This window comes from Antechinus flavipes, chromosome 3 (genome assembly GCF_016432865.1).
Source record: "Antechinus flavipes isolate AdamAnt ecotype Samford, QLD, Australia chromosome 3, AdamAnt_v2, whole genome shotgun sequence".
Classification (NCBI taxonomy): Eukaryota; Metazoa; Chordata; class Mammalia; order Dasyuromorphia; family Dasyuridae; genus Antechinus; species Antechinus flavipes.
Window position 1 is genome coordinate 518,688,390 of NC_067400.1, and position 15,169 is coordinate 518,703,558.

At 37.7% G+C, this 15,169-nt stretch overlaps 1 protein-coding gene across 1 annotated transcript in view; it reads right to left on the reverse strand.

The window, feature by feature from the left end:
- MOGAT2 (monoacylglycerol O-acyltransferase 2) overlaps positions 1 to 14,109 on the reverse strand; it is a 48,050-nt gene extending 33,941 nt beyond the window's left edge. The window contains exon 1 of the mRNA XM_051987084.1: positions 13,963 to 14,109. Coding sequence (XP_051843044.1) covers positions 13,963 to 14,053 — 91 coding nt within the window. The 5' untranslated portion in view covers positions 14,054 to 14,109. The remainder of the gene's footprint in view (positions 1 to 13,962) is intronic.
- Positions 14,110 to 15,169: the final 1,060 nt, after the last annotated feature.

The following is a 15,169-nucleotide window of genomic DNA, read 5'->3' on the forward strand; positions in this document are numbered from 1 at the left end:
GGACTGTATTCTACATCATCAGGTTCTCCAGGATTGAGACTTCATTGACCAATTCTCATTACATACAGATGATGGTGGTAGTAGCTCAGAATGATTAAGAACTTCAAGAACATGTATGACCACCAAAGGAAGTAGGTCAGTCATGAAGCTAGAGTGAATTTTAAGTGACGGATAGCCTAAGGGTTCTATGGACACATTCAAGATTTTAAAAAGAACTGACAGAAAACAGCCTACCCACAGTATTTAATGGAGGATTTTAAAGGCATGGACTAAAATCACCCAGGAATAGATAAGGATAGGATGAGAATTACCCTGTGGAGCAACTCTCTACCCCCGGATGAGATCACTGATTCATCCAAGCATTTTTATTATCTACTGATAGTAGGCACCAAAGAAATATTAAAAAATATATATTTATAGAAGTACATTTTGTGATTGCTATGAATTGGAAATCAAAGAGATTGCAAATCAAATTGCCTATCAATTGGGGAAAGGCTACACAAGCTGTGGTCTGATTATAATGGAATATTATTGTACTGACAAGTAGGATGATTTAAGAAAAATATATTAAGACTTATATGAACTGATACAAGGTGAAATGAACAGAACCAGGAAAATGTACACAGTACACAGTACTATTGTTCTAATCTCAACAATACAACAATCCAAGAAAATACCAAAGGACTACATACTATCTGTGTCCAGAGAAAGAAGTGTTTGAATATAGACTGAAATGTACTATTTTTCATTTTCTTTCTTTTGTTCTTTTTCTATTATTTGAGCCTTCTTGTACAAAATAACTAATATGGAAATATTTACATGACTGCACATATATAATCTCTATCTGATTGTTAATCTATCTTAGGGAGGGGGAAAGAGAAGAAGGGAAAGACAGAATTTGGAACTCAAAAACTTTAAAAGAAATAAATGTTGAAAATTGTTTTAATGTATAATTGAGAGAAAATAAAAATGTATAAAAAATTTTAAGAAATTTTTTAATGAATAGATACAAAAATCTTTTATTTCTCTAGTGCATAATACAACATACAGAATAATATTAGATGCTTAATATTTGTCAGATGAATTAAATGAATGGATGAAAGAATTCAGTGCCTCCTTTCTGCAAAGTCTTATACCAGGTACTAAGAATAAAACAATATTTTCTTTTTGGGGTGAAGGGAAAAGAGGAAACAATCAGAGTTAAGTGATTAGGGTCATACAGCTAGTAAATGTCTGAGGCTATATTTGAACTCAGTTCCTCCTTACTCTAGGGCTAATGCTCTAGCCATTATACTACCTAGCTTCCCTAGGACAATTGTTTTCTATCAGGAAATTCTTAGTTCTCCAGTTCTGTCATCTCTATCTAAATTCTGCCTGAATTTACAAAGCTTCTGTACAAAGCTGAAGAGCTCACATAAAACTTGACTTATCAAACTCTTAAGCATTATATTGTGTAATATTGTATGAAATACTTATGCATGTCTATGTAATATTCCCATAATTTAATTACTCATCATATTGGGGTAACTAAGTGGTACAATGGATAGAGTCCTAGTTCTGAAGTCAGGAAGACACATATTTCTGAGTTCAAATCTGCCTTCAGATACTTACTAGTTGTGTGATCCTGGGAAACTCACTTAACTCTTTTTGTCTCAGTTTTCTCATCTGTAAAATGAGAAGAAATGGTGAACCACTCCAATATTTCTGCCAAGAAAACCCCAAACGGGTTCATAAAGAGTCAGACAAGAATAAAAACAACTAAACAACAAAAATAGCAATGACTTCCATAAAGGTGGGAATTCTTTATTAACCAGACTTGGAGGAGACATCCCTTGAGTATGCTCACTCGCTCTCTCTCTCTCTCTCTCTCTCTCTCTCTCTCTCTTTCTTTCTGAAAGGGATGGAAAAGAAAAAGAAAATCCATTCATGGTAACTAGACAAATACAAAGTATCTGAGAGTTCATCCAGCAAGATGCTCTCAGGACTTACATGAATATGCCTGCAAAAAATGTTTAAGGAAGACATACTTTTAAGATTAATTAAAGCCTAATAAGCTACAGACAAGATATGCAGATAGTGATGGGAGGTAATTTATATGGAAATGAAAGATAGAGTATTGTCTAAGAGGAGCATTAAGGTCAATTTAAGTGAATCAGAGTGTACAGAGTGATGTAAAGTATAAGAAGACTGGAAAGGCAGGAAGGGGCAAGATTGTACAGGACTTTAAATGCTTAGGAAAGAAAATGTCATCTACAAGCAGAGAAAGAACTAAGAAGACTGAATGTAATTAAACACATTGCTATGTTTTTTCTGCCTTTTTTTTTAAACTCTTCCATGTTTTTCCCCATTTGCTCTGATTTTTCTCTTCCAACATAATTAATAAAAAATGTATTAAAAATTAACTAATAGTTATTTACAAAAAAAAGTATCAGGTATTAAAAATGGGATGGAGTCTCAGAAAAACCTTTTCAAAATAAACTTTCTAATCCAAATTAATATTCCTGTTCCCTTCTTTGTAAAATGATTCTATTAATAGCAGTCCAGAGGTAACTAAAGTGACACAGAAAATGAAACATTGGACTTGAAGTCAAAAAGACTCAAGTTCAAAAGCTGCCTTGGACATTCTCTAGCTATGTAAGCATGGAAAACTCACTTATTTTCTCTAAGTCTCAGTTTTCTCATCTGTAAAATGGAGAAAATAATGTGCCTTCTGAGTACAGGGTTACTGTAATCAAATATTAAATAATTTTGCAAACCTCAAAAAAAAAAAAAAAAAGGCTATTGCAATACTCCAGACAAAATGACCTACCATTTTGTAGGTCACTGAATGAATGAAGACCAGATTGTGAAAATAGAAAGAACACGATTTGGTAAGAGATTGAATGAGATGAATGAAAATGAAGAAATGGCACCAATGTTGTAAGCTTAGTTAATAGGAATAGTGTGATGCCCTTGATAATAATAGGGAAGCTTAAGGGAGGGGAGAGTTTAGAAGGAAAGAAAATGAATACTGCTTTAGATAGGTTAAGTTATAAATATCTACAGAGGGACAGCTAGGTGGCTCAATGGGTAGATCACCAGCCCTGATGTCAGGAAGATCTGAGTTCAAATCTAGCCTCAGACACTTAATACTTCCTAGCTGAGTGACCCTGGGCAAGTCATTTAACCCCAATTGCCTTAGAGAAAAAAAAACCAAAAAACAAAAAAATATACCTACTGAACAAGTTCAAGATGTACAAAAAACATTTAGTGATATGAGACTGAAGCTCGGGAGAGAGATGAGGACTGGATATATAGACCTGGAAATCATCTACATACAGATTATTAAAACTATTAAACCCACAAAAGCTGATGAAATCATAAAGTGGCATAGTATAGAATAAAAAATAGAATTTAAAAAAAACAAAAACATGAGAGTCCAGGACCCAAGAGCCTTGACTTTCATCAATCAGTTGGGAACTTCTCGGGGCAGAGCCAAGATGACAGAGCAGAGGAAGCAGCTGAGCTCTCCCAATATTCCTCTCTAAACAATCTTAAAATAATGTCTCAAATTGACTTCTGGATTAGGAGAGCTAACAAAAGGTAGGAGTGAGACATTTTGCCAGTCCAACACAATTTAGCAGATTGGAAGGAAAGGTCCGTGACATTGGAATGATATGACCATATGGCAATAACATCAGCAATAAGACTGGAGGTAGCAGCAGCAGCAATAGCTTGAGGATCTCTCAAAGCCCAGATGGTAAAGGGATTAGGTTACCAATCAGAAAGAGATTACAGGGAACCCTTCTGCTAGTTCTAAATACAGAACTGGGTACTATTTGACAATTCCATTGGCAAAACCTATTTTCAGCCACACTTTCAGGGTGGAGAAGACTGTCTGCAGTCTCAAGAAAGCAGAAGCTTTGAGGAGTGGTAACACTTCTGTGACCACACCTCTCCCTAAATCACCACTTTGGGAGCTCTGAAAACTTCCAATCCTCCAAAACTAGCTCTGAAAACATTATGAAAAGAGCCTGATGCTTGGGATGGGCCCTATCCTACCCATCCTCACCTCATGGACAGAGCCCAACTTTAACATAAAGCTCAAAGTAAAGAAATAGTTCAGAAAAATAATCAAACAACAACAATAAACAGAACCAACCATAAAAAGCTATTATGGTGATAGGGAAGAGTGATACAAACCTGAAGAAGATACTAATATTTAAAAAGTTAGAAACAAAGCCTCAAAGGAAAAAAAAATGTGAATTTGATATTAACTCAACAAGAATTTCTGTGAGAGATTTAAAAAATCAAATAAGAGTACTAAGAGAAAAAAAGGGAAAAGAAATAAGAATAATGCAGAAATATTATTTTTAAAAAGACAACAACTTGTTAAAAAAAAAAGGGGGGGGCCTACAAAAATACTGAAGAATATAACACCTTTAAAAAGTTAGTAGTATGAGTTGAATGAAGATTTAGCAAAGAAAATTGAAAAGGCAAAAAGGGAGCCAAGAGAAGACAACCTCCTATAAATCTAAATAAAAGAAAGTATCAAGAAGGAGAAGGTGATTAACAGTGCCAAATGGTACAAAGAGGTTCAAAAGGATGAAGATCAAGAAAAGGTCAATAGATTTGGCAACTAAAAAATCAGTGTGGAAGTGGAGCCAAGGTTTCAGAATAGCAAGAAAGAGTACAGCTAAGTTTTGCCCCACAACTCCTCCATACATGTCTAAAAAACACACTAACCTAGATCCTGATTGGGAAATATAAGGCGGGGGAAAGTTAACAGCAAGTCATTTCTCCAGTGCAGATTGGCACAGAGACGGAAAAGCCTACAGACAAAGGAGACAGATTATAGTCAGTAATAAACACACATCCCATTCCACAGCAGCAACTGAAAGAGAAGTAAGAATGTGCTAACAGTAAAATAACATTCTAGGTCTACGCCAAAGATTCTAGGAACTGTGCATGTTGCAGGAGCAGGTGCTAATTGGCAGCTCTTTTATTTAGTTCCAGATCATAGATACCTCCACTTATGGATGGCATTCCAGGATGAAAAACAAAAGGAAGCCCTAGACTATGTGTTGAACAAGGTGCAAATACAGAAGCAAGTAGCAGCTGGGTAGCTCACATCCCAGAAACAGATCAGTCTCTTACTGCCAAACTCCATTCCAATTTGAAAAATGCCATGGAATAACCAGAACTGGGCAGGGAAGCGTTAAGTTCTGTCACTATGAACTTAAAAGTTTTCCAAGAGGCAGCTAGATGGCACAGAGGATAGAACACCAGCCCTGAAGTCAGTAAGACTTGAGTTCAAATTTGACCTCAGACACTTAACACTTCCTAGCTGTGTGACTCTGGGTAAGTCATTTAACCCTAATTGCCTCAGCAAAAAGAAAAAAAAAGAGTTTTCTAGTTGGCTTACAGTGGTTGAGTCCAGCACACATCTATTGGTACTTCCAACTAGTGACAAGCCCAACAAGGTATGTTGCTTTCATACCTATCTGGAACTTTCAGAGTTCAGATCAGGAGAGAAGTGATCAGACTTTTCCCTGAGGCAGACCAATTTGAGAGCACTGTTCTTTAACCTTTGCTTTCCCTGAGATTCTATAATAATAATACAATAATCAGTATCCCTAAGAATGCATTAGCAGGACCTAAGAAACAGGAGCACAGTCTAGATATTTTTTTCCAGAAGTACGCAGAGCCTGCTCCTAATAAAGTTCAAAGTTAGGAAGTGGGCTGGAAGAATGAACAAAAACAAATAGAAAAAAAGAATCCCACCACAAAGAGATATTATGGTGACAAGACCACCCAAAATATAAATTCAGAAGGATTTTTGGAGAAAACTTCAAAACATCTACAAACAAAAATTCAAAGAAAAAGCACAGCTTAGGCCTAAATTCAACTAGAATTACTGGAAGAAATGACACAAGAATTTTGTCTTTTTAAAAAAGAGTCAAAATGATTCAATAAATGAGTGTAGGAGAAAAGAATTAGGAATAAACAATCATAAAAAACTAAAACATAAACTATTTATATTCTGATATGGGATGATGATATGTATCCAGGGTCACAGAAGTCTAATTAGGCAAAGATCCTAGAAGTGCTTTTAATATGTTTCAAGGATTTTAAAAGTAGAATGAAATGATGATGACATAATAATAATATGAGTTTGATCCTTTCCTCTCCTATTTCTTCTAGTATCTTTCCCCAGAGTAATCCTACCTTGCCTATAATTTTTAATTGATCTTTATTTACTGCTTCCAAGCTGTCCACAAATAGGCCCAAGTCTCCCTAACCTTTAAAAAAATAAAATAAATATTTTTTGAGGCCTTATCATTCCTTCAAGCCAACATCCTATATCTATCTTTCCCTTCTCACACAAATTTCTAGAAAAAGCTATCTACTCTCACTGACTCCACTCTTTCTCCCTTTTCTCAGTTCTTTGTCTTCTATGGTCTAGCTCCTTACCTTATTACTCAACTAAATAGATTATGCACAAAGTTATCAGCAACTTTTTAATTGTCAAATCTATTTGTCTTTTCTTTGGCTTCAGCCTTTTTAATTTCTCTTCATTTGACACTTCTGGCCACTTTTTTCCCTCTTTTTGAATACTCTTTCCATTCTGGATTTTCATAACATTTCTCTTTAATTTTCCTCCACTTGGCTGACTGCTTCTTCTCAGTCTCCTTTGCTAACTTTTCATCCATATTTCATGTCCTAAGTGATTTCCTCAATGCTCCCTCCTAGGTCTTTGTCCCTTCTCTTTATTTTGTGATCTCATCAGTTCTCGTGAATTCAATTATTATCTCTGTCCAGTGATTCCCAAATTTAAATATCCAGCCCTGGTCTCTTGCCTGATCTATAGTCCCATATTACCTATTGGAAAATTTGAACTGAAGTCCCATAGACATTTCAAACTCATACATCCAAAACAGAACTAATTATCATTCCCACAAATACTACCCTTTTTTGAACCAAGTTTGCAACTTGACTCTTCCCTTTGGCTTATCGCCCCCCTTCATACTTTACTAAGGATATTGAGGCCATTTGACATGAGTCCCCTCCTTTTCCATTCTCTTCATTTCAAAACTCTTTGACATCCTCCACACCATTTCATCGCCATAGGGCAAGTAAAAAGGATGTTCTGGCTATGGATGAGAAGACCCGAGTGGTTGTTGTTTTTAATGGAGTGTGTTGTATTCCCCTCAAACCTCAGGCTACGTGCCCCTTTGACTGAGGTCGCTCCCTGCTGCATCATCCAAGTGTCACCATTTTCTGCTCACCTGTCTGAAATCCACTTAGATCTGTTCTTGTGATGTTGACTTGATTTTGATAACAAGCACAAATTCCCCAGAACTTGCTTCGACTGTTACCTCATCAGGTGGCCAGGCCTGGGCATAGATTGTAACTCTACAGAGACTCTACAGAGTCTCTTGATTGTGTGTGTGTGTGTGTGTGTGTGTGTGTGTGTGTGTGTGTCTTCCTATATTTATTACTCTTGAAATTTTTTGAAATTTTTTTTATAATCTTTTGTATTCCAAGTGGCTCAAGATTGGAAAACAAATTCAGAAATTTTAAATGTTTTGTTAATTAAAGTATGTGGCTCTAAACCTCTCCAATACCCTCTCTTACTCTCATTTCTCCCAGTTTCTGACAAGAAGATGCTGCTTCTCCTTGCCAAGGTCAGAAACAAGTGCACTTGATTACATCTTTTCCCATCTTCTCTAACAGAATGAATCTTTAGTCATCCCACTACCATCTCATGAATCTTCAACTTCTTACCAACAGGTTTCTTCTCTACTGTCCACAACTATATCCTAAATTGCACCCATCCTTAAAAAAAAAATCCTTCAATGAACTCTACCATCTCCTCAAGCTATCATTCTGTATTTTTCTTCCCTTTTTAACCCAATTTCTAGAAAATGATGTGGACAGTTTCTTCACTTACTCTTCTCTCATTCACTCCTCAGTTATCTTTTGCCTTCATCTCTCAATTAAAACTGACCTTTCAAAGTTACCTCTCATCTCATAAATGAAAAATCATCTCATTCTCCCCCTCCCCCCCCAGTCTTAATCTGGCTCCGTTTGACATTATTGCCTACTCACTTCTGCTAGACACTCTTTCTCCCTGAGCTTTTGTGAAAACACTCTCCTAGTTTGATTGTCACCAGCCTGACTACTCTCTTTCTGTACCTTTCCTGGCTCATTATTCGGAACATGTCTTCTGTGTTAACTAAGGTTCTGTCCTAGTTCTCTTCTCTTCTCCTCAATGTTTCCTGTTTTGGTATAGTGCTGACAGGTTAAACTGTCATTTCTTTGCAAATATCATATATACACACACATACATACACAAACACACATAAGTCTCCCATTGCATCCAGGACCATCTCCAGTTGTCTTGATCTATATCTGGCCATTGGACCCAGATGGCTCTGGAGGGGAAAGTGAAGCAGGTGACCTTCCCTTAAATTCAATTCACACATGTGTCGCTGCATCACCCATGGTCCTCTTCAAGAATGAAGGATAAACAACAATATTTACACACACATAAAGACACATATTTATATATATATGTGTCTCTCTGTGTGTTCAGTTTTAGTCTGTCTAGTGAGCTTCAATTCCACATCATCAATTGCCCAATGATCATCAAATTAAATGTCCTGATAATATCTCAAACCCAATCTGTCCAAAACCAAACTCACTTTCTTCCCAAACATTCTGTCCCTTCTTTCAAACCTTCCTGTGTCTCTTGAATTCATCACCATTCTTCCCACTTCCCAGGTTAGGAACCTAAGAATTATTCAGGAACTCCTTATTTTCCCTTACTCCATATACCTAATCAGTTGTGACATCTTACCATTTCTACCTTTACAGCACTTCTTTCATCTGACTCGTTTCTTTACTCACATAAATATCATTTCAAGGCCTTTCTTATCTTTCACCTAGATTCTGTCTACAACTTCCTCATTACCTTTCCTTCCTCAAGTCACTCCTTTCTCCTTTCTCTTATACTTTGCTGCCAAAGATATTGTCTTTAAGAGCATAAATTAATGTAATTTTCTTACTCAATTAACTACAGTGGCTCCCTACTGCCTCTAAGATAAACTATAAATTCCTCTTTTTGGTTTCTAAAGCCCTACAAAACCTGGCCTCAATCTATCTTCATAATCTCAATGAATACCACCCATCTTCCTGCCCTTTGAGATCAGTTAATCTGACCCTCCCCTGTAGTCTCTAAGCCTCTGCACTGGTCTTCCCAAAAGTCAGGAATTTACTTCCTCCTTATAGCCACTTCACAGAGTCTTTAAAATAAATGTCCATTAATTTCATTTTGTTTTTGTGCTGTAAAAAATGTTGAAAGTGATGAATATGAGAAACATAGAAAAAGATAGCTAGTTGAACTAACACAAATTAAATTCAGCAGATCCAAGAAAAAACCACACACAATGAACACAAGATAAATAGAAAGATTAGTCAAACACAAAAAAAGTAAATGTGAATGTAGCAAAATTACAAAGATCCAGAATGGCCTGAATGAAAAATATGAGAGAATATTTGGGATGGGTTGGCTAGAGGTGGGAGACCACAAGTGTTACACATTGAATGTTTTCAGATTTTTTCATTGTGTTGATCAGTTGTGCTGACTTTTTCCTCTTTTTTTTTTTTTTTTTTTTTTTTGTCTTTAAAAAATGCTATCTGTCAGTCAGACTGGCTCCTTGAGAAGGGGAGGAAAATTTTTTAAAGAGAGAAGGGGAGAGGGAAAGATACTGGAATGATGTAAAAAGCAAAAGACATCAATAAAGTGTTATTTTAAAAACTTTTTTAAGTAAAAAAAAGTGTGAAGCATTATCTTCTACTTGAAGTCTTTCTTGATTCCTAATTGCTAGTGTCCTTTCCAAATTACTTTTTATTTAACAACTTTATATTTATTAATTTTCTATTTGTGCTTTACACATGTTTATATGCATATGTTGGACTCCCCTATTAGAATGTGAGTTGGAGGAAAGAAAGGAAATAAGCATTTCTGTAGTTGTCTACTTTGTGTCTACTAGCACTACGCTAGGTGCTTTATAAATATTATCTTATTTAGGTCTCACAACAATCTGGGAGATCGTTTCCTCAACTGTAAAATGGAAATAAAGAGGGAGCAATTAAGGCAAACAGAAGGTAAGTGATCTGCCTAGGCTCACACAGCTAATGAGCGTCTGAAGTTGAATTTTTACTCGTCTTCCTGTTTCTGGGACTCCATTGAGCTGCCTTATAGAGTAGGAACCATTTTATTCTTTATACTTTATATTGATAAATTATATTGATAGATATTGGTTGATTTCTTTCCTTCACAATCTTTTTTGAGTCTAATTAACCAGTTCAACAAGGTACTTTCCTTTACGCTCAAATTCATTGTCCTTCACCCCTGACTTTCACCATTCATTGTTAAATCCTACTAATCCACAATCTGGGTCACCCTCACCATCTACCTGATTCTATTCTTGCTCCTAAGCCTTTGAATGATATTTGATGAAATCACAGGCTCATGAAAATAGGATCCACTACACATTCACGTTTTCTGACCCCAACTAAGCACTTATTTCTATAGTTACATCCATCTATGATAGCCTCCCTATTCATTCCCCCACAATATCTGTACAAAATTTTATCCTGTCTTTTCAAACCCCCTTCCCTTCCTTCTTCTCACCCCATGCAGCATTTGCCTGCTCCTATTTTACTTGGAATAAAACTCTCCTTCAGTTTCCTCATCTCCAAAAGGCCATCCTGGCCTGATGTCTTTACCTGACATCCTGATATCAACAAGGTATTTGTAAAGTACTTGGCACTGTGCCTGGCATATACTAGGTGCTTAATATTTCCTCCCTCCTTCCTTCTTTCTCTCCCTCCATCCATCCCTCTTTTCTTCCCTCCCTCCCTCTCTTCTTCTCCTTCCCTTCATCCTTCACTTCTCTTCTTCCTTCCTTTATCTTCCTTCTTTTTTCCTTCCTTCCCATTATGAGATCCCTCATTTCATCTTCTCAAAACCTCTTGACATCTTTAACTCTCCCCACTTCTACTCCAGGCTCAGAGAATGAAGTAGCCCTTCTTTTTGCTAAGGCTAACCTCTCTACTTGCTCCCACAATCCTTTCTTTCTAATCTTCAGTCTCTCCGTAACCTACCAGCTTCTTCTTCATTGCCAATAAATTTTTCAGGTTTCACTATCATTAAACAAGACTTCCTTTGATCTTGTCTTCCTGGTAAATTCTCTTCTCTTATCCTACTTTTCCCTGATAAGCTCTAAGAGGAGCCCACTTTCAGGGCTTCAACCATCTCAGCCTCCAAATCACTCCTCACCTTACAGATCCACAAACTCACACTGTTAGAATTGGAAGGCTTCTTATTTTACTGATGAGGAAATATTTACCGTATTGTTCCAGAGATTAATATATTGTCTAAGATCACACAGGTAAACCTCAGAAGAGTCAAGATTTCAGTTTTCAGACTGTAAATTCAGGTCTCTTTCAACCTAATGTCTAGATCCCAGGCAATCCTGGAACATTTCTATAGAGAAATATTTCGCTTGATTTGCCTTCTAAAGTAGAGGTGTCAAAAATGATGTTTATTAAGTAGCTCTCATTTCTATTTGAAATGACTACCACTGTTTTAGAACTTTGGTTCAAATCTCACCTCAGACATTTAATAATGGTGTCTCTTGGAAAGTCTAAGCTCTATGCCTCAATTTCCACATACAATACAAAGACTGGACTCAATGACTTTTCAGGTTGATTTTATAGATTCATAGCTCTAAATCTATAATCCTACTCATCAAGAAAAGCCAGAGACAAAAAATAATAGACTTGGTGTCAGGCGAGGAACATTTGAATGTTAGATCTGAAATCAACATTTCAACTTATGTGGGCTCAAGTGGTCCTGGCCCTCTCCCCCCAAAGGTCTTTCCTATTCACTTCCACTTATTAGGATCTCATTTCCTTCAGTACAACAGATTATGTGCCACACCTAGTAGGAAGCCATTCCCAATTCCTGGAGAAGCCAGAGCTCTGTCCCTCTGGAAATTATTGTGTATTTATTTATTTTTTTATATATGTGTCTCCCTCAGCAAAATATAAACACTCAGAACCAAGAGAACATTTTATATAGTATGTGTGATGATTATGTGATGATCAACTGTGTTGCACTTGGCTCTTTTTAACAATGTGGTGATTCAAGGCAATTCTGATAGATTTGAGGTAGAAAATGCCATCCACAGCCAGAGAGAGAACTATGGAGCTTGAACATAGAACAAAATATTTTCATTATTTTTTCTTCCTAGTAGTTTTTCCCTTTTGGTCTGATTTTTCTTGCACAACATGACAAATATGGAAATATGTTTAAAAGAATTGTACATATTTAACCTAATATATATGTACACGTACATACACACACACATTCTCTCTCTCTATGAGAACACTGCCTGTTTTTCACTTGTCTTTGTATCCCAGAATCTAGCATAGTGTTCTGCTCATATTAATTAGGCCCATAATAAATGTTAGTGGAATTTAATTAAATCTACTAGTTGCTTGAACACCATCAAATCACACAACCCTTTCCTTTCTGGGGCAGGCTACCTTGAGGCCCAGCCATCCCTAGTACCTGGAAGGTACTCCTTCTGACTCCCTCAGGACCCTTCCTTAACTCCCAAGCAGAGGATAGGCACCTTGGCTTATTATATACAAAGCCTCAGATCTCTCTAATAGAGAGTGCTTCCTCCCTTCTCAGCTTTGCCTCCACATTTCCTCTACTTTACATAATGCTCACCGTAGTGGAGGCTATACTCCTCTCAGGAAATCAGCCCTTCCAGGTTACATTGCACAAAGCCAACAGAGGTTGCTTTGTACTAAAATTGTAACACAGAAAGCATGATGTAATGACAGTTTGGTTGATTGTAGATGGTAAATCTTATCATTCACCAGAGTGCTTGGTACACAATAGGCACTTAATAAATGTTTGTTGAATATTGTTCACTTTGAGGATATGAATTGAGCCTACAAAATTTTCTTTTTTAGCCTCACAGAACATGCTTGTGAGGAACACTGGGGAAATACAGGATGTCCCCAAAGCTTACAAATCTTAAACGGCATTGTGACTTTTTAGGCAACCCTATATCTGTTCTATTTTACAGGAGGAAACTGAAGCTTGCAAAACTTGACAAGTGGCAAGTAAGTAGTAGAGTGGGAATGAACCTTTAAAAGCTTCAATCCACTCATTTAGATGCTGACTGGCAGCTAATATGTTATCTTCTAGCTTTGTGCTCTCAAGACATTGGACAAGCACGCCACTTCTGCCTGCATCCAAAGCATTGATAAAAAAAAAAAAATGGTGAACTCCACAGGGGTCAAGAGCACATCCTCAGGGCACTGCACTAGATAGACTTTCCTTTTATCCTCTAGGACCCTTTCCCCCGCCCCTTCATCACCACCACACCCTCGAGGAAAAGGAGATGGGGTTGAGGATTACCTTCCTAGAATGTCCTCCCCTCCCTTCTTCCATGATCAGGCTACAAATCCCTTTCCCCTCCGACTCCCTAAATCCTCTGGGCTTCCGTTTTTCATCTGTAAAATCTAGCAGTTCAACTATAAAAGGCGGTATGGGAGGGGTTAGGGGCTTTGCCCAAGATCTCCTAGGTAGTAAAAGACAACGCAGGGATTAGAACTCAAATCCTTGCATGCTGGATGGAGCCTCTTATCCCTCCGGCTTTTTCCGTCTCCCTCCTTTCCCATCCATCATCAGGACCTTGGGATAGTAGGGGGAGAGGGGACTAGGCTGAAGGACCCTCAGATTGCTCGTCAGTATTGACCCCTTCTTTGCTCCTCCTCCTTTCTCTCCACTCTCTTTCTTCTCCCGAGGGGCCTTGAAAAAGTAAAGGACAGGGGGATCTTGGAAGATTCCCACAGGGACAGTCCCATCCAGGACTACCTTCTTTTCCTTACCCGAGATCAGGAAACTGAAAATCCACTGAACCACAGCTAGAGTCTGCAGCCGCCGCTCTAGCGGCACCGAGAGAGGCGCGAAGGAAATCATCTTGGTCCCTGCGGTCTCGGCAAGCTGTCCGGGAGGGAGGGGGGAGGGGAAGCTCCCTTAGGTTGTCCGGCGGGGACTCCGCACTCGCCGAGCAACCTCGGAGACTGGAAGACTCGAGCAATTTGACCTCGCCCAGCCAGGAGCTCATTCCTGGGGGCGGGACTTTAGCTTTCCCAGGGGCCAAGCTGGTCAACCTTTGCTTTGGGCTGTGCTCCTGCCCCGCCCCCCATGCTGCCTTCAGTTGTCACTCAAAATAAGAAAGGGAGTTGAAAAGACCTCCCAGAACCTTCCGAGATTGTCCATCTCAAAAGGAAAATGATATATCTAAGGTGACCCAGCAATTAAGTCCCAGAACGATGTACTTGACAGCCGGCTTGTTGGAAAACGAAAAGGAAAGGGAGAGTCATGCTTGATTGTAGAGGTCTTTGAGGGCTGACAATAAGAATTTCTACAATTTTCACATAGCAATCTGGAACTACAGAATTTTTGTGTGTGTGTGGACAATACGATTATTATAGTAGTATATGAGAAAGACTGCTCTGTTTCCCAATTGATTAATGGTCAAAAGATATGAACAAGCACTTTTCAACAAAGAAATCAAAGCTATTTAGTCATATAAAAATATTCTGTCACTATTGATTAGAAATATGCAAATTAAAATAACTCCGAGGTTCCATTTCATCCCTATCAGATTGACTAAGATCTAAGGAAAATGATGAATGTTGGACGGGATGTGAGAGAACTGGGATACTAATGAATTGTTGGTGGAGTTGTAAACTGATATTCTGAAGAGCAATTTGGAACTATGCCCAAAGGGTTATTAAATTATGTGTTTCTTTTGACCCAGCAATATCACTACTAGATCTGTATCCCAAAGAAGGCTAGAAGAACCTATTTGTACAAAAATATTTACAGCAGCTCTTTTTGTGGTGGCAAAGAATTGGAAAATTAGAGGATGTCTATCATTTCAGGAATGGAACAAATTGTATATAAGTGTAATGGAATACTGTCATGCTATGAGAAATGATGATCAGGATCACTTCAGAAAACCTGGCCTTATCTAAACTGATGCAAAGTGAAGTAAGCAGAATCAGGAGAACATTGTATATAATAACG